The sequence below is a fragment of the Camelus ferus genome, chromosome 3 (assembly GCF_009834535.1).
Source record: "Camelus ferus isolate YT-003-E chromosome 3, BCGSAC_Cfer_1.0, whole genome shotgun sequence".
Lineage (NCBI taxonomy): Eukaryota > Metazoa > Chordata > Mammalia > Artiodactyla > Camelidae > Camelus > Camelus ferus.
The window spans coordinates 32,348,258-32,375,952 of record NC_045698.1 but is presented as its reverse complement, the minus strand read 5'-3'; the positions used below and the strand labels follow the sequence as shown (position 1 = coordinate 32,375,952).

Sequence of the window (27,695 nt, the reverse complement as noted above, 5' to 3'; positions counted from 1 at the left end):
TTTCCCTATAACCACACTTCTGTAAGTTATCTAACTGCGGACGACAGAAGTTATGTTCCTCATGGGCCAGTGGCTTCCTGTTGGGATTCTGACTGACACAAGTATACTGTCCTACTGTCTCTGCGGATGATGCTATATGATCTACTGATGAAGCTTAGAGAGGCTGTGCGGCTTGGCCAATGTCACCTAATAACTGGTCAGCCTGGAAACAAATTGTCTGATCAAAAGCAGGGGGGCTCTTTCCACTATACCCATTGCTGCCTCACCATTAAGAATGAAATCTATAGATATGTATACGTCTCATACTATATATTCTATGTATTAGTATGTATCATAAACACAAAAGATACACAAATACATAACATATAAATCTGTGTTGTAAGTCAGTTTCAGACCATCCAAAAGAAAACCAGGCAGTTCATAAAATTTTCATTGTGAACAGTCTGTCACAAGCTAAGAGATCAAATGCTGCAGGTGTAGCATGCTACAGCTACGCTGTATTTTGAACTAATCATGATATAGTCATTTTGACATGGCTTATAAAACAAGCCAGTGCATTTCTCCAGCTTCTTTTCAGAAAATGATGTAAAAGTACAAAACAGATATATTCAACTCTTCCCTGAGGTCTTTTCTGTGATACAATCATGGATGAGGAAGAAACAGGTATGGGAAAAGGCTGAGAGTTAGGCAAGGAGGGGTGAAAATCACACAGGTCTACTGCACTGATTTGTTTAAGGATGAAAAATAATGTTATTGTATTTTAATGCAGCTCTTATGTTAGAGCAGTGTCAAAAAATCCACGTTAACATGCCCTGCATTGCTAGCCTACATTATATGGAATGCAGATCAACTTCTCATAGGACTAAGACTTTCTCATTATTGTTGTCCTCATTCTCAGTTCTAGTATTTTTTAAATATACAAAGAATATGTGTCTATTTATGTGTATATATCTAGCTAGATACATGTAAGACCTGTATGTATGTATATATACACTTATATACACATGTGTACATACATACACACAGACAGTGGTTAAAGACACCATGTTTTTCTTCAGTTCTTCTAAGTTAAAAGCAATTAAACATCGCTGTTTTTCATAGCTTCTTAAAATAAAACAAAAGCGTTCAGTTGATGAGAAAATACCCGTCTGTTAATATATCAGCAGCTAAGGGGACCAAATAATAATGTAGTGACTACTACCTCATTTATGGAGGAGACAGTACTGTACAAATTTAAGCCTTTATACTTACACAAAAAAGAATCGGGTGCAGACATGATCAGTATTTGGGACGACCCATATCTCTCCATGTTTGTGCAGGTCAGGTGAGGTGATCACTGTAAGTGGAAGATAAAATTACAGAACTATTTTATTTGAAGTTACTTCTCTTAAAAATCTAAAAGCAAAAATACATGCATAAATTAACATAAGAAAAATGTTTAACCTTACTATAAACTACCAAGAAATTTAAATAAAACTAGTGAAATGCCAAGCAACAGTTTGACATTTGGAACGCGATTAGCATAACAGTAGGAAGGAAGTCTCTTGCCTGTTATGACAGCAAATAGGTCCTGACTTGGGAACCATGTAGAACGCAACTTAGCTCCTCTGTAACTATCACTTTGAAAACTTAAAAGACAGTTAACAGTGGCTACTGAAACTCCGAACACAAAAAGAAAAAAAATAAATTTTTAGCCAAAGTCAAATTTTAAAGCAAGAACAAAGGAAAGTATATGATCTTGCAAATCGTCTATCAATTTTCTGTCCTACATTCAGAATAGAAGAATAACTTCAGTGTAGGAACAAGAAAGGCCTATTGGGTTATCTTCTCAGCACCTGGTTCATCTCTCAGATTTTTCATGGTATTGTATGTCCAGAAACCAATGCAAAGAAGAAGGGGGCATACTGACAAGAGAGATAAGCAATCCTTGATCAGAAAGAGATAAGTACCATTCTGAAATATCTGCCAAGAATAAAATACAGCACTGTTTGAATTCCTGCCAATTCTGCTCTTTGGTTTTAACCTTTATGATCTCTGCTGCATCCACTTTCCATTTGTGCCCTTAGAGATGGTCAAAAGGAATAAGGCTTGCACTAGTCCATCATGAAAATTCTGTAAATATACTGAAATTCTTAAATACAGATAAGATACAGAATTAGTGCCACGTGGTTTATAAAACTTTCAACTTACCTTCACATAAGGCTATGCATTTTAAATTACGGCTTTGCAGGAATTGGGATTGCTGTCCTTTTTTCTGTGACTAAATTCCAAAAGAATTTAAACATTAGAGCAAAAATGGGACAGTCACTCAAGTGAAAAAAAATGATCATCATTAAAAAATAATAGTCACCAAGATAGCTCCAGAGTTTTAAAAAAGGCCTATCTAGACTAGCAGCAATATCCTTGAATTCTCTCTTAATGCCAAGCTATATTTTTTATATCACTTAATTCTGTACATAATTATAATTAAATCACTCTCAAGAAAAGTGAATTAAAAAAATGCTAAATTAAGGCTCAACAGCGTCACCACACAGAATTAGAACTCAAATTTATTTTTACTGGAAGCCTAGCATCTTTATTTCAAGGGAAACAAAATTAAAGCTGCATGATCTTTTCAAACATTAAAATCAATTATTCCACATCATCTAACTATCCAAAACCAACCCATTTTTATAGTATCGTTAAGGTACAGAAGTTTCAGAAACATCTCATGTAGAAAATCTGGAGGTTTTGTTTTTGAATATTCGATTAACTATACTGGTTTTTAAAAAAAAATAAAGTCACATTATTTATCAAGTGGAATTTGTCCAGAATGCTTGTTTTCTCTGAAACAGCAAGGGATTTGTGTCTGCTCTTCTCTATGCCTGGAATGATCTTTCTCCCTGAGAGCCATATGGCTTGGGCACTCAGTACTGACAGGTCTTTACTCAGACAGAACCTTCCCAGAGCATGCTTTTCTGACCACCCCATTTAACATTCCTTCTAGTTCTATGTCCCATTCCACAGCATTCAATATCCCTTTTCCCTGATTTTTCCCCATAAGATTTACTAGCACCCAGCATTCTATCTAAATCTGTATTTAATGTATTTACATCCACTGAGTAGAATGTCGGCTCCAAGAGGATTTGTCTGTTTTTGATGACCACTGTAGCCCAATGCCTAGGAGATGTCTAGCATTACAGTAGGAGCTCAAGAAATACTTGAGTATTTACTGAATAAAGGCATTTGGGTTATTACATTTTAGGGTGAGTTTCATTCCTGTGTGAGTAATGACCACTTAAAATAATTCTGCAGACTTAAAAAGCCTGAGTATTTATTGAAATCCTGCTGGCTAAAGGAGCTAGAGTTCACTCATCAGAAGCAGTCACTCGAGTCACTACGACACCTGGGATGTGTTGCTGCTTTTACTGCTTGAAGCCGGCTCATCCTTGGCTGACACCTTCTGCTTCTTGTTCATCCCTAAAAACACCAGCAAAGAGTAATTTAGGAACAAAACTGTATGATGCGGCTTAAAATATAATCCATCTATACTGCAAAGTTCTACTTTAGGCAAAGGCTTGGCAGCCTCAGGCCAGTCACAGGGGGCTCCTGAAGGAGCAGCCGCTGTGCTCCCAGCCCAGGGACGGAGGAGCGGGTAGTGGGAAGTCAGTGGGTTCTGGAAGTCCTGGTCCAGCTACAAAGGAGAAAATTCAGTTTGTTGTTCTTTGCATTGAAAAGGTAGGACATTCTCTGTCATTCTAAGTGAAGTAAGTCAAAAAGAGAAAGAAAAATACCATATGAGATCGCTTATATGTGGAATCTCACATAATACAAAACAGAAACCTAATCCAAAACAGAAACAAGACTCATAGACATAGAATACAAACCTGTGGTTGCCAAGGGGGCGGGGGGTGGGAAGGGACAGACTGGGAGCTCAAAATTTGTAGATACTGACAGGCATATGCAGAATAGATAAACAAGATTATACTGTATAGCACAGGGAAATATATACAAGATCTTGCGGTAGCTCACAGCAAAAAAAAAAATGTGACAGTGAATATATGTATGTTCATGTATAACTGAAAAATTGTGCTCTACATTGGAATCTGACACAACATTGTAAAATGACTATAACTCAATAAAAACTGTTAAAAAATAAAAAAGATAGGACATTCTCTTACATAAAACTGATAATACTTAGAAAATTCTCACAACTTGATTTTAAAAGGCTTTTCAGGACCTAAATTTCTTTCTTACTGCTCGTGAGTGAAGAGAATAAGGGGTGGGAAATATGAACAATATCCGAAAAATATATTTATACTGCTATTTAACTTCATGAACCGTTGATGTATATGCAATTCCTGTAGAATTCACTATTCCTCCAAGGATGGAAAACTATGTAAGTCCTTTTGGCTATGATACTCACAAGTCTCACCTTACTCTGTTAATGCCATGATTTTTTACTGTAAATTACTACACACAAAATAGAACTAAAATTCATATCTGTTTTAGATTAGGTAGATATGTAGCTAATTTTATTTTTAATGTTCATTTACTATCCTGAAGTTGAAAAGTGTGCTTATTTCCTGCTGTTTCAATAATAGGTTTAATAGGAATGGGCAAAACCGACGGACCAAACTGCAAATGCTGTGGATGTAACCGTCCTCTAAGTCAGTCATTCCCCGGAAGGTGCCGACGTGGGTGGGGGCAAGTTGGGGAAGACCTAGGGTTCAGAGGCACAGTTCTGAGAAAAGGCTGCTGTCTGCAGGGAGGCTGTATGTTTTGCTCTCTATCTCCTAAACTTGCAGCTCTCAACACCAAGTATAACACTACTTCATCTTACTGCAGGGGTTCTTACATTTTTTTTCCCAGATCAAGGACACTTAAAAAATCGGAAGAAAGCTATAGACTCTCTTCCTAGACAAATGAACATTCACACAGGCAAATTTTACACTCTTCTGTCACCCCCACAAACGCTTCCGTGGACCCATCTGAAGAGTCTGTACACCAACCAGTACAAGAAGAAGAAAATCACATACTTGAAGACTTGCTGTGTTTTCCATCTCTCTGCTGAGGCTGTATTTATTTATTCAAACAGATTTTATGTTGGTTTTTTATTGTATTCTATTTTAATAAGATTTAGAGTCTGATTTTAATTGTCTCCTCCATTGAACTATGTTATTTTTTTCCTATACTATCTTACTCTTCTGGTATTTACTTTCTTAGTGTTATCTTGGCATATTGTATTTTTAAAGGTCGCTGCAACAGTATTTCTCAACACATAAGCTTTTCTACAATGTGACTCTGCCACTTTTACATCAGGAGATGGAGTCTAATTGCCCAGCCCTTGAATGTGGAGGGCTTGTGACTGCTTTGACCAATAATGATCATGGGAAGTGGCACCACGTGACATCCGAGGGTGGCTCAGAACAGGCATACGGGGTCCACCTAGGGCTCTTAGGACACGTGCTCTGGGGAAGACTGACACGGAACACTGGGAAACCACTTGCTGTGGCTGACAGAGCATGCACTTGGGCAGAGTAATTAAGTCAGGTGAGTCTGGTTACTGTTCCCTTAGCGATCAGCCCTAAGTACCCTCTTCTAGAATCTAAGGATCTTAAGACTCACCATCCAGGCACCATGTGAACGACATCTGCTGAAGTTGTCGAGTGGGCTCATATCACCACACACACAAGCACATGAGTAAAACCAACTACATATTCAGGTACGTGAATATAAAAGCATTTAAAAATCTGAAGGGAAATACACTAAACACCGCGGTTGTAGGAAAATTTTTCTTTTGTTATTTTATATAATTCTGTGTAGTTTCAACCTCTTTACAGTGGGCATAATAACTTTATATTTAAACAGAGTAAGTTACTTTTCTAAAAAAAATTACACTGATCATTGCGATATTCCAAACATTTTTAAAGTGCAAAGAAAAAAAACACCCAAAATTGTACTACCTAAGGATTACAAATGCTAACAATTTGGTCATCATTCTTTAAGTATTTTGTATTCCTCCTCAGTACATGCTTTCGACTTACTCCAAAATATTTTTTCAAACAATCTCACCAAAATATTAACAAGAAGTTCAATAAGTAGGACGGTTTTGAGGCTGTTTTTCTAATCCTAAGTATTGCTTAAAACTTTTTTATGGAATATATAATCATTCAAAGACAAGAAGTCAGCATGATACAGACTAACACCCAATGAGAGAAGATTAATTTGTATGTATAGTTTTCATTGCTCTACATAATGCTTTGCACATGCTATACTATCAACATTTACTGCAGACGGAATAAATGCAGAAACTACTGAAACAAAAATTAATTTTGAAACTGACAAAACATATATTCCATCTTACATATGAGGGAAAGTATTATAAATTCATCTTGACATGTAATCTTTGTTTTCACTTCTGACATTTATCAGATGAACTTAACACAGATGTATCAAATAAGCTTCATTCACTTGATAAAAGACTGTGTCTGGAATACACAACAACAACACAAGAAACTGTTAAATATGAGGTTAGAAATGAAACACAAGCTTACCTGAGTAACCAAATGATATGCTTGACATTGGACTAAGATAGATCCCACTTCCATACATCGCACCGTGGAGCTAAGATGCAAAGAGGTGGGAGAGGAAGTGGTCAGTTGATGGTTTCAAATGTTTATAATTCCACAAAAGAAGGCCATCAGTCTCATTAGCTCTTAGAAATGATAACGTCCTTATTCCATGGTCTAATTTGAAAAGAGTACTAATATCCTTCCTTGAAATTGAGAGTGCACTGATATATGGAAAATGACAGCCAGAGAAAAAATCCTTGATACAAGTTTTCCTTCCTACCGATGACAGTCACTTAATATACAGTACTGCAGTAGGCTTTTACGTTAATGACTCTAAAATACTGGAAACAAAACAGGTAGAAACACATGCGACAGAAAGCTGATCAGGACTCTCACCTGCTAGGATATCAACAAAGTATCCTTTCCAGATTTCATGATACAGCACTGTCACCCAATTCTTACCCTCCTCTAGATTTTTCAAGTTACAGAGAGTTTCATTAATTGAAACTACTCAGAACAATTAAAATTCTTATTATCTCCATGTTCCAGGGCCCTTGCACCTTATTCAGTATGAACTGAATATTAAGCCAACAAATGTGTATTTATGGGCATTTATATTTAATTGTATCACCCCAATTGTCATTAGCTTTTGGAATCTTGCACAGGTGACTGGGTTGAAGATCTCATTTCCTGACATCCTTCCATCAGCAGATGAAAATCAGCTGCATGAGGAGGAGGTGGGATGCTGGCGATGAAAGGCGTAAATAAAGACAAGGACCACACCCATGACATCCTGCCCAAGTGCCGTCCTGGGGGCTGAAAAACAGCTGGCTGAAGGCTCTTTGGAGTCCAATCTCCACTTTGCTTCTTCTTAGTCCTACCTTTTCTTCCGTTCAAGTATTCGCACTGAGGCAGTGCTCAAGTGTTAGATTAGCAGAGAATTTGTGTATGGTTTTACTTTTCGATTGATAATTTTTTTCTACTTAAGGTCAAATAGTGATTTTACTATTTTCTCATAAGACAACTCAATTTTCTTTTTCTTTTCATCTTTATATTTTGCACAGATCAATTCTGCTTCACTTATTTTGTGAAAATTACTTCTGCCTAATTTTTTAAAGCCCACATGCTTTCCTTTTTGCAAGTAAAAACATAACAACAGGACTGCTTACCGAACTCCAACACTGAAGAATAATGAGGTCTCGTTAAAGCATTCAGAAAATTTACCTGCAGTCGTGTATTAGAAGCAACAACCAGACCATTTCTCAGGATGGAGTGCCAGTTTTCAATGTGTGAGCCACTAAAACGCAGAGGAGGGGAAGGAAAAAGCAAAAAAAACAAAAACAAAAAAACAATGACCTTTTAAAAAATTTTTTTAAAATTGAAGAATAGTTGATTTACAATGCTGTGTTAGTTTCTGGTGTATAGCAAAGTGATTCAGTTATATATATATATATATACACACACACACACACATACACATACACACACACACACACATATATATATATATATATAATATTCTTTCTCAGATTCTTTTCCATTATAGGTTATTACAAGGTATAGAATATAGTTCCCTGTGTTATACAGTAGAACCTTGTTGTTTATTTATTTTATATACGGTAGTTTGTATCTGCTAATCCCAAACTCCTAATTATCCCTCCCTCTCCTTTCTCCTTTGGTAACATGAGTTTGTTTTCTATGTCTGTGAGTCTGTTTCTGTTTTGTAAATGAGTTAAAAAAAATAATCAAAGATCTTTTAATGTGGTCACAATATAACAAGTCATGGTGCCTTCTCAGAGTTCTCCTTCCCAGTGAAGTGTCATACAGTGGACTAGCCAGTGCCGACAAACTACTAAAAGGATGTCTTCTTCCTCATACATTTCCAAAACACTGAGTGGGGGACACAGTAACGGGGACCCCCCTCAACAGTAAGCCATACTCACTGAAATGCAAAAGTGCTTCCAAAGAGTTTTTTAGCAGCTCTAAAATTGGATTCTTTGGCTGGTGGACTGCTGAGAAGAAGGAACTGATGTGGAGTGTGCATAAACTTCAGTTGCTGCCATTTAAAATAACGACACAGGAAAATATGTCAAATTTAACTTATAATCAGGCTAATGATAATTTCAAATTTTACTGGTTTAGGAATTATCTAGTTTCAAACCATAATAATTCACATTAACAGGATCATTCATTTAAAAAAAAAACTTCTGCATAAATGATAAATCACATGGAATTGCTGATATGAAGGGTAATTCTTTAGGCTAATGGAAAAGGAATAGGAGACAGACAATCCAAAGTCATTTATATTTAGCTTTGGAATATGCTATTTAATCACATTCAAGCAGATCTGCCTTCCTAATTACATTTCTTTTTGAGACTTTTATTGTTGAATTCCCTAAGTATCCACTAACTATTCAGCTGGGGAAATATCTGAGAGTTTGTTAAGCAGAAAAGTTAATTCAAGATTTTAAAACTACAAAAATTATCATCATCATGCTTTATTTGCATATATTTATAAAAACTGGAAATTGCCTACATTCAAATTAGAGTTTCCTCCTTTGTTCACGGGAAAAAAGTGAAAACAGACTCCTTTGGATTAGTTGCTTGACTAAATTTTCTAATTGCTGCCCTTTCACTTAAGAATATATGTACTTTTATAGGTATCCAACATACAGGAATCTCAGAGTTTAGAGAGTCATAGGCGGGAGAGCTGAGATTTCAGATACTGCTCCTAGGTGAAGATAAGACCCGAAATCAGAGTCCATTAGCTCTTTCTTTATTTTGTAAGCGTATTAGGCTGATAAAGTAAGCTATCTGGAAGCAATATCTTCTCCGATATAGAAAAGTGAAGCTGTGCCAACACTAAACCGATGATAAAAAGCACATTACCTTTTTCTGGTCTGTCTCGAGATAGTGTTCTTTCTATCACATGTGGAATAACTAAATGATTTCGTATTGACCCGTTTACTTTAAAAGTTCAAGGTAGCAGCCTGAAATTGAATTTGATTTCCTGGGAAAACTTGGGGCTAGGGCACATGGTAATTTCAAACCGAGTAAGAATTAGGCGCATCCTGAGTTTACTTCAATTTCCTGGAAAGGCTGCCTAAAAAATCACAGGGGTCCATTCTCCCGCGTAATAAGTACTCCTCCCATTTCTGTATGTAGATGTGAAAAAACAACTTACCCTGTTAACTGGCAGTTTCACAATATGTGACCTATTACTTGAAATAACCCTGAAATTAATTAAAATAATCCATCAGTCACAAATGTATGCCAAATATATTTAAAGTTTTCTCCTCAGTTGGCAAGTGATTCAAAATTATTTCTGCTGTGACATCAACTGAGTAATAATTTTATTTAATTACATCATTTTGCTTTGCTTCCTGAAAGAATTTGAAGAGCTTATGCAATAAAAAGATAGTATTTTAATCTGAGAAAACACAGAAGTAGGTCTTTAAATCCTAAGAGATACACTTTTTAATAACCACAACCTCAGATAGCAGGAAAATGAACATTCATGAACATACTTTCAAATAATGATAATCCAAATACAAAGTTTAGAAATTGATTCATACATCTGCTTCCTTTCCAACCTCCTACACTAAGAATGGATTTTTATAAAGATCTTTTTATGTAACTATTTGAGGATCCTTGTGCATATATATACACACACAATAGTTATATACAGACTGTTATTTACCATATGTAGACAATGATGTTGAGAAAATAAAAAATTCAGGTATCTGAAAGAATTGTTTTATGCCTTCTGGTACAGAAAATAATAATTAAGGAAAGTTGTAAAACATGTTGGTAAATTTTCTTCTCTTTGAAAGAAGAATGACTAACAAGCTGAAGGAAATGATCACAAATAATCAAAAGTGAATAATCAGGCTTGACTGCAGGGAACAAAAGAGATAAGATATTTGAGAATTTTACCTTTACTTTTGAATATGACCTAATGTGAGAATTTAAAAAGCTACAATAAAAACTATGTGTTATTTCATTCAATTCGTCAGAATTTTAATAATAAATTATAAAAGATACACAGAAAGACTTCTGAAACCTAATTTTTGTCATGGTCTAATTAGACTAAATTATATGTGTTTTGTAAAATTCTGCCTAAGTCAAAGTTTAGTAATTAGAATCATGAGGTAGCCAGATTCTTTCCCCCTTGGCCCATCTTTACGTATTAAAAAAAAAAAAACAAAACTTCCTGGTTGTAGCAGGGAATACTTACGTATTCAGACCAAACTCTTATAAGCTTTACATTTGTATTACTACGTGACAATCATGGTAAATTCCAGAGTCACTGAGTTAGCTGTCAGTGATTTCAAAGAGAAGTACATAAAACCCTTTTAGGTATGGTGAGTAGATACTACTGTTTTCTTTTTGTAGATGAGAAACCAGAGGGCAAATTATCTGAAGTAAGTGTTGAACCAAGGTGAGTTCTCAGCCCACCTCTCAACTATTCTTAGTCTAACCGTCCTCCTGGGGTCTAGGACCCCTGGTGGACCAATGCTATGGCCTCACCAGGCTTGCCCTGAAACAGTGCAACATCTGCGATCATCAAGCGGACTTTACCAAACTTATACTGTCTTTGTTCAGGGAGTAAATGATATAAAACATACACTGTAGAAAGATTTTCAAAAACTCAGTTTTATCACTTGGTCTTCATTAATGAAAAAGGTAAATGAACCAAAACAGCTTCACCATGTAATCCAGCCAATCAAATGTTTTAAAAAGTATTGACAACAAACTGCTGTCAACCGCACTGTCTATCCGTGCAATGCATATGACAGCAACTTCTTCCCCGTGTGATGTACAAGTTTTAATTAAAGCGAGAGTCATTAAGGACTCTTGGGCTGTAAAATCACCAGGCCTTATAGGCTTATAGAACTGTAGCACTGCAGGTCTTGTAAAATAGGCTCCCCACCTCGCCCCCCCCCCCAAGGCAGGCAGTAGAAAATGATGCTCCTTTCATTAAGAGGAAAACTAAATTTATACCATTGCAGTAAGGGATGAGCAAGAGGGTCTTGTTTATCCATCTGCTTCTTGATTTCCAGATATGGTGCCTGGAAAAAAAAAGTCATTATACTCCGTGATTTTTCTTTAAAATTCCTTTTTTTCCTTTTTATTTTTCTTTCTCGTAAAAGGAAAATCGGATTGAACACGTATGTCTAATCCAGTTAAACCCAAATAGTTGCCGTTGTGACATGGTAACAGCAATCATTACCTTAGTTGTTTCTCCCTAAGGCGACATGAACTCTGAACTCCCGTGCAGCACAAACGACTTGCCTGAACACTTTGCTAAGGGGCTTGTTCAAACTGTAGCCTAACTTCCATGCCCTAGGCCACGTCCCCCAGACCCCTGCTGAGTCTTTCCTCAAGAAAACCCAGAGCTGCCAAAACACAAAAGGTACTAACTCACACTACCAACCTTTCAGTAATTCTCCACTTATTCCCCCCTGAAATTGTCCATTTCTCCAGAACCCCCTATTTTCACTTCTCTGTAGCCCCTTTTCGTTGATTCTCTGTTCTCACTTTAAGAACCTCAGTCCCTTCTGTCTTATTTGGAGGTGAGCTCAGCTCATACTGTGAGTCTCACTCTCCTACTGCAGCACTCCAATCAATCTGTCCTGCCACCTTCATCCAGTGTCTGGTTTCTCTTGGACATTTTCAACTTTTAACTAACGTGAACGCAAAACTTGTATTAGCTACAATTCATGCTCATATCTGAGGGTAGATCTGACTTCGGGTAGATCTTTACATGAGAAAGTTGGGCAACATTTACGTAAGAAGATGACCCCTTCTCTTAAAAGTATTAATGGAATTCACCTAGCCAATTAACCTTTTCATAGAATAAAAGGCAATCTGTCTGTGACAATTTAGGTCTATCTATAGGGCAGGACATTCTAGAAAATAGGACAGTACAATGTTATACTTATTTGGAGAGGTTTAAGGGATTTGACATGATAAAACCTGACAGCATCCGTACGAAGTGTACCCTAAAGGAAGATGCGGCATTACTACTGACCATCTTGACGGTGAAGAAACATCAAGCAATAAAGCAACTTGCCCAAGGTCACAGGCCATGTCACTGATGAGCAAATTATACCACATGGGCTTCCAACTTCTTAAGCTGACGCTCAATCATCTCCATTGCCTCCTATTAAAATAGCTTACACATGACCCAGAATAAAGGAAGCAGCTCTTAGCAAGGAATTGCTCCCAGAGTCAGAGTCTGTAGCTATTTTTAAATCCAAGAAAGATCTGGATGTAGGGTATAGTATAAATACCCTATATCAAAGTCTTTGGTGATAAAAATGTTTACTTAACTCTGCAAGATTCTGCAATAGGTTCTTTTTCCCCTCCTAAGTGGAAACGCGTTGACTGCTTTCTTTTCCTTATATAAATAATAAATACTTGTTTGAAAAGGAATTCAGATAATGTAGAAAGGGCATAGAAAAAATGCTGGAAAGGATGATGGTTTTTAGGCAAATAACATAGCTTGTGAACTAAAGGATCTCTCGTTTACCACTGTCTGACACATACTATTTGTTGAATGAATGAATGAATGAATAATCGACTTCATGAATAAATAACTATAGAAAGAATCAAGAATCAAATTTGGGAATGTAAAAATGTACTTTGGGGGCACATCTGCAAATGGAGCAGCTGTGATGTTGGGGGTGGAGGGAAGAGTGGAACAGAAACTCTGGGCCTCAAGACTGGAGGGCTCAGTTCCCTTCCAAGAAAGGCAACGACCCAGAGTAATACTTATGAACCTGCAAGGGCCTCTAGGGCAGCGCAAGCCTTGAAAACACCATATGCAAACTGAACTCATAATGTGTGTTGTTGTCAATTAAAGATGATTAATTTCTACTTATAAAGATGAGCTTTAAACCTCTCCAAGTCTTTGGCAGTGGAAAAGCCTCAATAATTCAATAGGATGTGCTTTTCCCAGTGCTGGACTATAGCCCAGTGATATATTAGATTTTTACAATAAACCCTGATCCTTTCTCATCAAACTCTTCCACCAGAATCTCCCTAATGGTCAAAAATATCAGCTCATACTCTCAAGGAGCCTGGTGTCTTCCAAAGTTGTTGTGAGATTCTTGTGTTATATCTGAAATGTTTGTGTATACTTTACATTTAATAGAATATTTGTTTTTATTTTAACATTAAAATGCTGCTTTGACATTACTACCATTAATTAAAATTGGCAGTCTAGGAAGACAGTACCACATTTAACCTTTGCCTTAAGATATTGTGAAAAATTCTTGCCCGAGTTTTGAGAGCAGAGCCTTAGGATTATAATTATGCAGTTACCCTCCGAAGTCACAGTGGTAGCATGCCAATACACAGATGTAATTTAATTAAAACATCCTAGTACAAAACAATTTTAATTTTTTATGATTTTAATTATACTCTCGTAAAACAGAAAAGCCTACACTTCACTGCATGGCCAGTACTCTCAGATATTTTAAAAATATCAGTTCACTCAAGTGAAACTGAACTGTGCAAGACCACAAGATGATATACTTACTTGTGTCATTTCTCTAATGGAAGTTATGCTATCCAATGCTTTCATCACTCGATCATAGTTCTTCTTCTATTAGAATGGGAAGAAGAAATAGTATTCGCTATAAGCCTTTGCAAGTCTGCACGTTACTAGACAAACATATTATTTCTGTACCTGAATTTTCCATTAGGATCAATTTGAAAGCAATGACTGTGTTGTGTACAGAAAAGGGAAGCCTTTAATAAGATGGCCAAGGACACAGGATTTATGACTTAGTCAGAGGGAAGGAAAAATGAAAACACTGCCAGTTCTAGCTTAAGTACGTGAAGTCATGTTCAGCCTGCAAGGGACCAACTATAAATACAACAAAGGGATTAGGCTCCTGATTCTCATGTTCAACACTAAAAAGTTAAGCCATGGTGAGTAAAATCAGCACAGAATCCTTCTGAAACACAAAAGTCCACTTTAAATCTGACAATTTCGTTTTGCTTTTATTTTCTTTTGACTGGAAGATTATTGCCAAAAAAGTATGCCTAAGACGTGTGTAAATGACTCTATACACTCAACTGATAATTCTTTTTTAAGTGCACTATTTCCACTTCTGAAGAAAAAGTTTTCCGAGGAAGCTTTACGTAGTCACTGTTTCTATAAAATGATTTCAAGATGAATAATAACAGAAACGAAGGCAATTTTGGCTCTCATGCAATTTGAAAACTGTGCTATTTCAGAAGAACTCTGCTAAGTCACCATGAATATTTATAAAACTGTTTTCTCGAGAAATGCCAGTTGACCAACAATATGAATTAAACTTTCACTAACCTTCAGATAACTGGGGAGGGAGAGAGGGAAGACAAGGAGGGGTGAAATAAAAACACAGAAGAAAAAGAAAAAGAAAAACGCCCCTCTACCCATGATCTTTAAAGTTACAGTGAGATTACAGAAGTTGGAATCTCAAAACATACATAACAAAATTAAAATAATCATACCGATCCCTTATAAATCAATTTATTAGAGCTATTTACCTACCTTCCATGCAGATGGGATGTGTCAAGATCAGAATGGGTCTAGTTTCATGAAGATGAAATTGTAAAAATGATTTTAAAGGAGAAAAGAGGAGGGGAAGAAACAGGATACATGAAAGACAAGGTGGAAGTAAATCAAGTTTGTGGAAAAACAATCATATTTACTAAACGGATACAGAGTTCATGACAGGTCATGGATATGATGACACAGCGGTTTAGGTAAGAAAGAAGAAAGCTAAGGGAGACTCAGATCTCAAGGACTAGCAAAGGGAACTTGGGATTGGTGTGCTCAGGTGGCTACTCACCCTGGGGTTGAAGGCCAGCATCTGAGGATCGTTAGGATCTACCACCGAAGGGTATGGCTCGAAAATGACAACTTTTCTAGGAGATTCCAATGCAGACCTACACATGGACACTAGTAGATCTACCACCTTGAAATACATACACAAGACAGTTACTCTCCTTCAGGTTTACCCCGTGCTTTGCCACTGTTTCTCCCTCGCGTGATCATTAATTAGGAAGGATTTCAGGGTTGTGCTCAACCTCTCGAATCTGTAACTTGTGGCTTCAGCCCAAATTTGACCAAACCTGACCCTTCATCTAAAGTAACTAGTATGTGTTGCTTCCAACTACTCCTGTATTAATGTTATCTTTACTACGTCTTGGTCATGAACACATACTACGTGCTAGCATTCTTGCAGGCTCTCTGCTAAGACAGTGAACCAGACAGGTTCTGGTTCTCGTGGACTTTACATTTCAACAGAGAAGATACACACTGAAAAAAATCAGTTAAATATAGGCTTAAAGACTGTTTCGGGTGGTGTCAAATGCTTTAAAAATCAAGCAGGCGTTAGAGATGAAGGCCAGTAGAGGGTACGGCCTTAGAGGTTTTAGAGTGGCTAGGAAAAGTTTCAACAGAGATCTGACTGAAGTGGGGAAGGGGACACGTGACTGCCAGGGGAGAAAGCACTCCAGGTGCAGGAAACTGCAAACATGAGTCTGACAGGCTCCCAGAGCAGTGCATCTCCTGACGTCATCTTACTTCTTCCCACCCTCCTCTGCCAAAGGCCATTAACTATCTCTGACTTGCTAAAAATGATGGCTTTATTCCTGTGTTCTTCTATGATTACTTTGCACAATTTTCGAAAAGGCAGTACCATGTAGCAATTAAGAGCATAGCTCCCCTCCCTAGTTTGCAAAACAATGTGCTCGACGCTGTCTAAATGGAGAGAGCTCACCACAACAGATGTATCTACAGTGTGAAGACAAGAGACCTTATGATGAAGCAGCTGACTTAATCTTTATAGTGAAAGATACTTCCAGAAAGTTCTTAAACAGGCATTTAAAAAATGCTCAGTAAGAACAGGGCGATTTTAGACCCCTGTGGTTAATGAGGGGGCACTGGGACCTCCGTGGCAGAATGCCAGTAGGGATCACTAGGCTGTGTGCATACTCACAGAACACATCCACCCAATCACAGCATCCAGAACTTCCAGTGACCTAAAATCACTAGCAATACTCAAGCCACTGGGTACAAGATCTATAAATAATACATCCCCAAGTGCACAGACATACACACCCACAGGGCTCACGCAGAAAAGAGTAGCACTGAAACAGCTCATCACTTTCCACCGCACTCGCTCGTTTATATTTGTGTGTGTGTGTAGACCTGCAATAAACTGGCTTCCAATCAACAGATATGCTAATAAGGATACAACAAATCCCTCCTGATTGTTCTCCTGTCCCACACTCGCTCTTTATATCCCAGAAGGATGCACCTTAACCCAGATACAAATTGTTTTTAGCATTATCTGGTCTCCCAATAAAAGTAAAACCCAAGAAAGAATTCCTGAAAAAGAAACATCAGTAAGATAAAATAGGCTTTTCTGAAACTTTCTAGGAAGAGAGAATTGGCACAATCTTACAAAAATCTTAAAAAAATTTAATGGTATAGTATCCACTTGAAGCTTCGTCAAAGTACACGTCCTTCACGTATGTGGTCAGATGCTCTCTGACAAGGGTGCCGAGACCACTCAATGGGGAAAAGACAGTCTCTTCTACAGATGACGGTGGGAAAACTGGATATACACATCCAGAAGAAGGAAGTTGGACCCTTATCTTACACCGTACACGAAAATTAACTTAGAATAAAAATCTAAACATAAAACCTTAAACTATAAAATTTCTACAAGAAAACAGGAAAAGCTCCATGACACTGGATCTGGCAGTGATTTTTTAGATATTACACCAAAGGCAACAAAACCAAAAATAGACAACGGTACTATATCAAACTTAAAACTGTTCATGCATCAAAGGACACAATCAAGAAAGCAAAAAAGCAACATGGAATGGGAGGAAATATTTGCAAATCATTTACCTGATGATAAGGGGTTAATATCCAGACTACGTAAAGAACTCCAATAACTCAACAACAAAAAGTCAAATAACTTGGTTTTAAAATGGGCAAAAGAACTGAACAGACATTTATTTTAAGAGGATATGCACATTGTCAAAAAGCACATGAAAAGATACTCGTATCATTAACCACAATGAGATGTTGTCTCACAACTATTAGGATGGCTATTATTAAAAGAAAACAATTGAAAATAACAAGTATTGATGAGCATATGGAGAAACTGGTATCCTTGTGCACTGCTGATGGGATTGTAAAATGGTGCATCCACTATAGAAAACAGAATGGAGTTCCCTCTAAAAGAACAGAAATTTCATATGGTCCTGCTGGAAATGACAATCCCATTTCTGGGTGTATATCCAAAAGAATTCAAAGAAGGATCTTGAAGAGATATTTGCATACCCATGTTCACAGCAGCATTATTCACAATAGCCAGGAGGTAGAAGCAACCAAAATATCCACTGATGGATGAATGGATAAACAAAATGTGGTATATACATATAATGGAATATTATTCAGCCTAAAAGAGGAAAATTCTGTCACCTGTTACAAAATGGATGAGCCTTGAGAATATTATACTAAGTGAAATAAGCCAGTCACAAAAAGTAAAATACTACACCTATGAATCAAATTCACAGAAACAAAGCAGAACGGGGGCTACCAGGGATAGAGGTTGGGGGAAGATGAGGGTATAGAGTTTCAGTTCTGCAAGATGAAGAAGTTATGGAAATCTGTTTCACAACAATCTGAATATACTTAATACTACAGAACCGCACACTTAAAAATAATTAATATAGTAAATTTTATGTTGTGTTTTTCACTGCAACAGTAAAAAAGGTACTAATGATACAATAATAACCTGAATAATGTTGCCCTTTCAATCAAATTCTTATTAAACAACTTCTTCCAAAAGCTTGAAAACAATCAAAACTACCCAAAAAATTGTATATGCCCTGTTTTGCCAATAAATTCACAGTGGACTTAGTAAGTTAAAAGGCAAATAATGGATGCAGGGGTAGAGTATTTAGTTAACAGAATATTTGTGTTAACATGTCCTAACCCAGCTTCAAAGAAACAGTGTAACTACCCTGGCAAAACTACGTGCTGTCTGCCAAAGTTTCATACTCCTTCCTTCCAGGGTGTAGCGCTACTGCCTGGAAGCAACGGTTCTGCAAGAGACACTTCCACCCCTTCCGTCTGTGTCAGGCCACAAGACTAGTTTTAACCAACGGGAAGTGAGTGGAAGGGGCTGAGCTGATGAAGAATAACAGGTACTCCTTCCTTCCTCTCTCTACCATATGCCAAGTATGGAAGACAGCACAGTCAGATGGCGGGCGGAATCCAGTTCCCTCAAACGTCACGCAAAGTTGCCCAACAAACATTCGAACCGAACAGTAGTGCTGAGTTAGAAGTCTATCTCCTTGAGCCACTTACATTTTATGGTTTATGTGTTAAAGGAGTTAGCGTCCAGAATCTCTGAACAAAGAAAGGCTTATGTTACATGATCTGCATTTGTATGCTATTTTTCCCATGGAGTAAAATGATATACCATGAATTCTGGTAAAGAGGCAAATTTAAAATTGTAGACCAGTGGCCTTTCAAACATTTTTCTTTTTTCTTTTCTTTTTTTTTTTTTTAAGAAAATTGTGTATGAGAGCCCCAATACATAAAAAAATAAAATGTAGCTGCTGTTCTGGTGAAAAAGCAGTATGTGGAGGCCTGGAATCCTAGCTGCTGAGAGGCCAGCATCCCAGCCCAGCCTCCTGCGGGCTCCGTTCCTCTAAGGAACGCCCTTGAAACCTCCAGAGCTCCTCAGAGCACCCCTTAAAATGCAGGAGTCCACTGATGCAACAAGACTACAGAGATACTGTTTCTTTCTATTCAGGAAAACAATCCATTCCCATGTAATCTCTAGGATTATAACCAGAATATTGGGTTATCTTTTTTTTTTTTAATTTTAAAAAAATTAAAAAAGGGTATCTCTTTTAAAGTGGTGAAAAGAATATTCTACTTTGAGAATTCACTATAAATTCTCTGACTTTTTGAGCATTCACCTTTAGAGCTGAATCACTAAATTGATCTGATCGAGTACTATCATTATCTAATCCAAAAGTAATTTCTCTTTAAGAACCATTATTTTTAGAGATGTATTTATAATAAAGTGGGGGGAAAAAGTACCTATTAGTCTATCAACCTAGCCTGTTAACACGGTGATTTTCCTTCTAATCAATAATCTCTTACATCTAGGCTTTACTTCCTTCCCTTTTTAAATTACATGACGGACAATTTACAAAAATGCACAAATATTAACTCTACAACTTGAAGAATTCTATATATATACATACATATCCATGTAAATATACATGTACGTGTATTCATACACACACTCGTGTAAAGTTTATTTTTACAGAGCTACAAATAGCATATATTAAAGTATCTTTTTGTTTGAGCAATATTAGTTTCAAGGGATGAGAAAAACTTACACATTTGAAAAAATAAAAGGATGAAAAAGATCACGATTCACCATGGTCAGATATATTGGAGAAACCCTCTCCATATAGGCTAGTCGTTTTCTTAAGTTTTAGCGATTCTCAGAGCTCCTAATATGCAAGTATGTGCATGTCGTGTGTAGGGACAATATTCAGCTTTATTTTTGAAATTTACTTTAATCATGGAATCATTTTTTCCCATATCATATAATCAATGTCCTACTGTCTGCATTATTTTCATTTATACCTCATTATATCACAAATACTGTCCTTACTATTTCATCAAGTGGCTGCATCTCAGTTGAGTTCATTAGTGAAATAACTTGGTTAAGGGTGTGTGAATCCGTGAGCCCTGGGCTGTCGTGGCAATGCTTGTACCTCCGTCTAGTGAGCTGCCTGTTACATAGCAGGCATTCGATACGTACTAAAAGAATGACCTTGTTTGTTGGATGATCATTTTTCCTACCCATCTTTGTCAATTTTATAAAATTCTTTTACATTTAGCTCCCTGTTGATTTTTAGTGAAGCTCAATATTTTCTCATGTTTCTTTACTAATAATAGGTCCGTATTTGTGAATTGTGCATTCATTTCCTCTATTAATCTGTTAGGGTTTCCATGTTTTTCTTCTCAGTTTTTAATACCTTTTATATGTAATTAAGCTTGTAGAAAAACATGCTTTTTCACTGTTAGCTCTTAGTGCTCACTATTTTTTCAAGTAAAAAATGCAAAGGACATACGGACTCATATCTGTTGATCTGTTTCTTTAAGATTTCTTGTACCTGCATAAATGTACGAGCCTGCTGCACCACCTGTGCTGTGCATACTTAATTTGACTAGCCTCTAGTTTTATATAGAATTTTTAAGCAGAAGTTTCCTTTAAGCCATCAGGAATCTTGTTTTGCACACAGTTTCGCACACAGAGCTAAGCTGGTTTTTCCCCCATGCTGCAGGTCATCTGTTCTCACTTCACTAAACCATTTTTATTTTACAACATGATGAGATACCTCTTTTAATATTTATTAAGTGTACTTATAACTTGACCTATTTTGGGGATAATCTACCTTTCTCCTCTCTGCCAGTACCATATTTTGTTAAAACATCATAGGATTACATAATATGGTTTCGTATGCAGTTGGCCAAGTCTCCCTTGATTAACATTCATTATTTTTTAAGCTTCTGTAATTTTTTTCTTACAGACTTATTAGTAATTCAGTCAGGTTCTATAAATGAACAAAAATTGATTGAAATTTTAATGAAATTGCATGAAGTAATAAATTCTGGCATCTTTACAATCTATTTTTTTCCTTTCCAGAAACATGGCAGGCTACTCCACTTCCAAGTTGTTTGTCTTTGTATCTTTCTTCCTATGTCATAAATACTGCTGTTGTAAAGTTGAATTCTCTCTTTTTATTATATGTTCTGCCCATTATCTTTTTATCTAAGTTTTAAAAATAAATTGGCTCCCATTTTACTGCATATAACTTTACTAACAAATTTTACATAAGGCATGTGTGCAAAGGTTTCAGTATCTCAACTTTACCACGTAAGAAAGAAACGCAATTTTTTTCAAAGAACAGAAAATTGTTTTAATTTCTCCTCTTGGGCAATTGCAAAAGGACAAAACGCACATTAGATAAAGTTGGAAAGACTTAGCTTCTATCTAAAAATATCAAATGCTGGTTTGCTTTTCTAATCTATCAACAAACTAAGAAGTTAACTAGTAAATCAGAAAACATTTTTCAAATCAAAATATGGACTAATCAGTGTCAGGTGTTACTACCTGAGCTCCAGTTGCTATTTCATCAGCAGCTTCATTCATGACTCCCAGGGTTTGAAAAGCAAATACACACAGCTCTCGTTCACACACGGTAGGCTACAAAAGAAAGGGGAATCCAGTCACCATTTTTCCTCATCTTCCAATTCCTAAATTAAATGTGTAACATTCTTTATGTGCATAGAAAATGCAGTTTTAGAATGTTAAAAAAGAAGAAATGTTATATAAATGTTATTTACAACAGCCAAGGCATGGAAGCAATCTAAGTGCCCAGTGATAGATAAATAGATAAAGAAGATGTGGTATGTATAAATACAGTGGAATATTACTCAGCCTTAAAAAAGAATGAAATATTGCCAACTGCAAGAACATGGATGGACCAAGAGAGTATTATGCTAACTGAAATAAGTCAGACAGAGAAAGACAAATACTGCATGATTTCACTTATATGTTGCACCTAAAAAAACAAAACAAATGAACAAACTTAACAAAACAGAAACAGAGTCATAGATACAGAGAACAAACAGGTCATTACCATAAGGGAGGTAGGTGGGGGGATGACAAAAATAGGTGAGGCAGACTAAGAGGTACAAACTTCCAGTTATCAAACACATGAGCCACAGGGATGAAATGTACAGTGTGAGGAATGTAGTCAGTAATAATGAGTATCTCTGTATGGTGACAGATGGTAGCTACACTTTTCGTGGTGATCATTTTGTAATGTACAGAAATATTCAATCACTATGTTGTGCACCAGGAATTAACAAAGTGTTGTATGTACGTAGGCAATTATACTTCAAAAACAAACAAGTTCATAGAAAAAGAGATCAGATTTGTTACCGCAGGCAGTGGGGTCGGGGGAGGAGAATTGGATAAAGGGAGTCAAAAGGTACAAACCTCCAGTTATAAAATAAATAACTACTAGGGATATAATGTACAACATAATTAACACTTTTGTTTGTTACATGTGCAAGTTGATGGTAAATCCTAAGAGTTCTCATTACAGGGAAAAATACTCCTTTCCCATTTTCTTTTATTTTGTATTAATATGAGATGATGAATATTCACTAAACTCACTGTGGTCATCACTTCATGATACATGTAAGCCAAATCATTATGCTGTACACCTTAAATAAACATATACAGTGCTGTATGTCAATTACATCTCAATAAAACTGGAGGAAGCAAAAGGGAAGAAATATCACTTTACTTAAAAAAATTAAATTTCTAAATGTAGGTAACAATTAGTAAATAATCATTTAATGATATAGAGTCACACTATGATAAAAAATCCATTTCAGTTAGTTTTAGGCACTTGCATTTGGAATGATTTAACAATAGATGAAAGTATCCTTAAAAATGGAAAATCCATCTCACCTGCTTAATACACATTTGCACATGAGATGTATAACAAATAAGCAGATACCTCAGCTGGTGATATACTGAAAAATGAGGTCAAACCCCAAAGCTGTGTAAACAAATTTACAAAAGAGAGTTCCATTTCTTCCTAGGTAATTTGCTCTGGAAAAGATAAGCATGACTCTGCTTACTTGCTACCCAGCTCTTGAAAGATTGGTTTTGTTGCAAAGACTTTTGACTTCAGTAACCTCCTGAAGTCAACGGCACTGAAATATACATTCTGCAATTGCTTTGGAAGAGCTCTCATCTTTCAAATCTAATACAGTGTCATCTGTTTGATTTATCTTATCTCCCGAGTTACATTGCATTAGGTAGCTGATGAAGCCGAACACGATGCAGCCCGCGGTGCCCGGCACAGCAGACAGACGCATTTGTTAGTGCCACTGCTCCTATGCTCACTCATTTCAGAGGTGGTTTCATCTACTGCTTAACTAGTAGGCAAGGATGGCCCTGTGCCGAGCATCCTTTACGTTCACAATGAGCCCACATGGTGGCTTTGTAGAAAAAACGCATGACCAATCACACAAACATTTCTGATTGACATTTCCCCAAAGAGAATTTTTGGAAAAAAATAAATTGGTATATTTCCTTTGTAAGCCTTAAATGGACAGTCTGATTCCATTTCAGAAACACCAGAAAAAACTATCTTTGGGAGGAAATTAATTAGAGAAAGTTCTTCATCCAGACTCAAGTTATATACTGCTGTGTATGTTTGGATATACTCTTCAACTTCTGCTACTTTTACTTTAGTGTTTAGCCTATTCTTAATCTTTTGTGTGTGTGTGTGTTTATCTATGTGCATATATGTTTCCACCTCAACTTCCCCCACTGACACTGGGTTTTTTGTTCACTTTCTGGGAACATGGTGTGGTCTGAAATTATAACAGCAGCCATTTTATTGCACATTTACTATAGTGTCAAATGCTGCACTGGTGTTTGAGTACAGTGAGACTGTATACAAACAAGACTCCAGGGGAAGATCAACCTTGGAAATCATAAAAGGCCATAGGAATTAATTCTTATATCGGATACCCAAAGTTCCCTGAGGAAGTAAACAGAGACATGGAAGGTACTTTGTTTTAATAACACTATTGCCAAATGAGCATACACTTTTTAAATGACTAAAATCCATCAATTTCAAAGCTGAATAACAGGATAAGGCTCATTTAGTATATATAAGTAATGCTTGGCTTTTATTTTTTAATTTGAATCTTGGACAGCTAATTATAGTTATTTCGTGATCATCCAAAAATATACACACACGTATATATATATACATACACACATATACATATATATATACACACACATATATATGCATGTGTGTTCATACTCATATTCCAGGGAATATAATGGTAGAAACTACCTTTTTGGTATCAAACTGTTGCCTTAAACAATATAAATGAAAATGAAATAAAATACTCTGCTATACTATTTGCACATGAGATGTATAAAAAGTAAGCAGATACCTAAGGTGGTGATATACTAAAAAATGGAAGATAATTTTTTGAAATTTTAATATTCCAGCAGCACACTTTGTCCCCAATCCTAGGTATTCATATGCCAGGCTGACTTTGTCTCAAGCGATATTTACCAATTCCACCCAGACCTCCTATGCTTTATCATGGGTCACAAATGAGTAATAGTTCAATGTTCCCTGCGATGCTTTCTCCCACGTTACTGTTTCATCCCCCTCCCAGACGTGTTTATATTCAAACTTCTAAATCTCCAAATCACATGGACTTACCCACTGACCCATTATTTTAAATAATAAACCTACATTCCTAATGATAAATCGATGGCTTAATTACTTTACAGACACTTTTTCTTCTTTCTCACTGTTTTTTTTTTTTTTTTTTTTTGGCTAAAAAATGGCCTTTCTTCCCATACTCAAATGTGCAAGGCTTATTTCTAGGAATATCCTGTTACTGCAGCTGTTTGAAGAAGGAAATCAGGTACCCTAGAAAACTTGCTTTGCAGGGAGAAAAGGAAATCTGGCTATCATACTGAAAAATTCAAAGTAGAACTACACATTACATTCTTATAAAAATAATTTTATCTTTCTTTCTTTTTAAAATAGCAACTTCTGAGGTAGGAATATTGCAATTAAGTTACATACTATACTAACACCATACTAAGTAAATGCCAGTGAATTTTTATAATAACAGTTTTCTACCTAGCACTCATTCTGACTAGATAGCTCAACAGCGTATTCTAGACATAAATGAGCTTAATTTTGAGATAACCATTTGCTAACTAGTTTTTGCAGATTACTACTCCTCCCACGGTTTATCTACATTTGAGAGAGGTTCACAATGTCAACACAAGGTGGCGCACTAAAAGTTCTCACCGTAATTAGTAATCAAGATTAGATGTCTCACTGCTCACAGAAAGGACATTCTACTCAAGGAAAGAAACTGATTCATTCCTTTTTAATAAAACAAGCAGTTATATTGTAATTAGTATTCTCCTACACTGAGCCGACTGCCAGCCAATCCCCTGCTCCCAACAAATTCTGCTATACCTATATTATTTGCACAGAAAACTCCAGCATCAATTTAAAATAGAACACAGTCACTGAGTAACTACTGCTGGATAAGTGAAATTGTGTTTTATTACACATACTTTTATACAAAGTATGTATGCCTAAGTATAGCCAAAAATACACACTATTTACTAATTCATTCGAGCTTACAGTAAGTCTATCAGTCTCAATTTATAAAACATTATCTATTCTTAATGTTACATTAGCATATTGCCTTCAAGTGATTAGTCCCTATAATTTAAACTGTAAAACCATGGCAAGTCCCTCATGCCATTACACTATAGAGTCTGCGACATAATATTCATTACTGCACCATTTAAAAACATGGGGAACTTTATATATCCTTAAGATTCCTTTTAGAAGTTTTTAAGCTAAGGTGAATACATTTTTAATTTTATTTGAATTAAAGAAATTTAAACGTGAGCAGTAAAAGCATGTTTCAAAAAATGGTTTGAAGCCCTAAAGAATATTTTAGAACCTAACTGCATTTTAGAAACTCTGTGTTTTCAATGGGTTTTTAATACTTCCTATGGCAAATAGAAATGACATAACTCAAGAGAATCTAGCTATGAATTTATATATAGCACAGTGTAGGTGAGTGGCTTTCAAATCTTTTTTTGCCATGGTCTTTTTGTTCAAACGAAATATTTCATATAAGCCCAAAATATAAAACAGATAAAAGTGGCTATTGTTCCAGCTGGAGCATATGTGATCTGTTCGATTTTCCTATCTATCAAACAGGGATAAAATCAGATCCAGCTCCCCAGGTTGATATGAGGACCAAGTGAGAAAGAGAACCAAGTGAGATAAGAGTTATAAAATCTCCTTGAAGTATAGGGAGCTGTTTAAATAGTGAAAGTATTAGGTAACCTGGATAAGCTGCCCCGTCTACGTGTTTTAACCCAATGTGTACCCCAAAATAAGTGTTTCAAAAGAATTTCCATTGAAGCATATTATGAGGTATTCATACTCATGATTTATCAAACCTCTTAATTTGTTGCTAGTGTATTTCTTGCTAAAAAGAAGTGAGCGATGTAAATATAACTTCATAATTTAAAAACTATGGTTGAAAAACCTATGAGAAGAATTGAGTATCTACTAGAAATACTTAACCTACCGGCCTTTAATTCTCTGTATTTCCAGTTTTAACAGCCAATACTCTGGGCTCCTTTCATGGTTTGGAAGAGAGACACATTTGGGGTAGGAAAAGATGCAGTGCCCACCAAGGAAGACAGGAATCTCTCAGGGGTGAAGGATGCATGAGACAGGATGATCAGCCTGATTTGGTCTCCACACAAGGTGATGCTTATCGTCTCGTAAAACTAAAGTTGTCGTTTGAACATCAAAATCAATTTGTGCTCAATTTGGATGTAAAAAGAATTGTATCTTTGAACTAAAAGTTTTTTGTCATAATTATTACTTAGCTTAGCCTGTTAAGTTGAAATGTTAATTTCTGTGACTTGGGAGGGAGGGGAGAAAGTAGGCTGTGCTTTTTCATCTATCCTTCAAATATTAAAGTCAGACCTAAGCACAAGAAGACCTACCTGTTTCCCTCTTAGAAGGTAAAATGGGACATACCCAGGTTTACCCACGTGCTCAGGTTCTCAAGAACAGGCATAGGAATGCCTTAAACTATGACCAAATTATAGCTGGGCATTGCTCTTTTCCCTCTGAATGTAAGAACCTGAGTTACAAACATTTGTCTAAGGTCCACAGCAAGACGAGATTACACAAAAATATTAGATTCTCAGGTTTCTTACTTGGCTTTAGGAGGATCGGGCATTGTTCCCAAGAGGTGACAACAGAATCTCAGGCCTGATGAATCCAGAGCAAGTAACCTGGGACACTTCCACGTGGCAGGAGAAGAGAATGAGATCATAATTCTCATATCATATGCTGATGTGGGAAACAGGAAAGTCGATTTGCCAGGGACACACAGATTGAGTATCAAGTCTC

General features: G+C 36.4%; 1 protein-coding gene across 3 annotated transcripts in view; it reads right to left on the bottom strand.

Annotated features, from left to right (window-relative positions):
• The window catches only part of PARP8 (poly(ADP-ribose) polymerase family member 8), a 163,117-nt gene that overhangs the window by 13,273 nt on the left and 122,149 nt on the right, over positions 1-27,695 (bottom strand). For 2 of the 3 annotated variants that reach the window (XM_032471889.1, XM_032471903.1), the window contains 11 exons: positions 21,782-21,874; positions 15,404-15,529; positions 14,101-14,166; positions 11,559-11,626; positions 9,739-9,787; positions 8,498-8,610; positions 7,779-7,851; positions 6,537-6,606; positions 3,386-3,459; positions 2,191-2,260; positions 1,252-1,336 (listed from right to left, as the gene is read on the bottom strand). In XM_032471889.1, coding sequence (XP_032327780.1) covers positions 1,252-1,336; positions 2,191-2,260; positions 3,386-3,459; positions 6,537-6,606; positions 7,779-7,851; positions 8,498-8,610; positions 9,739-9,787; positions 11,559-11,626; positions 14,101-14,166; positions 15,404-15,529; positions 21,782-21,874 — 887 coding nt within the window. The remainder of the gene's footprint in view (positions 1-1,251; positions 1,337-2,190; positions 2,261-3,385; positions 3,460-6,536; positions 6,607-7,778; positions 7,852-8,497; positions 8,611-9,738; positions 9,788-11,558; positions 11,627-14,100; positions 14,167-15,403; positions 15,530-21,781; positions 21,875-27,695) is intronic. The other variant, XM_032471897.1, reaches the window with a different exon arrangement.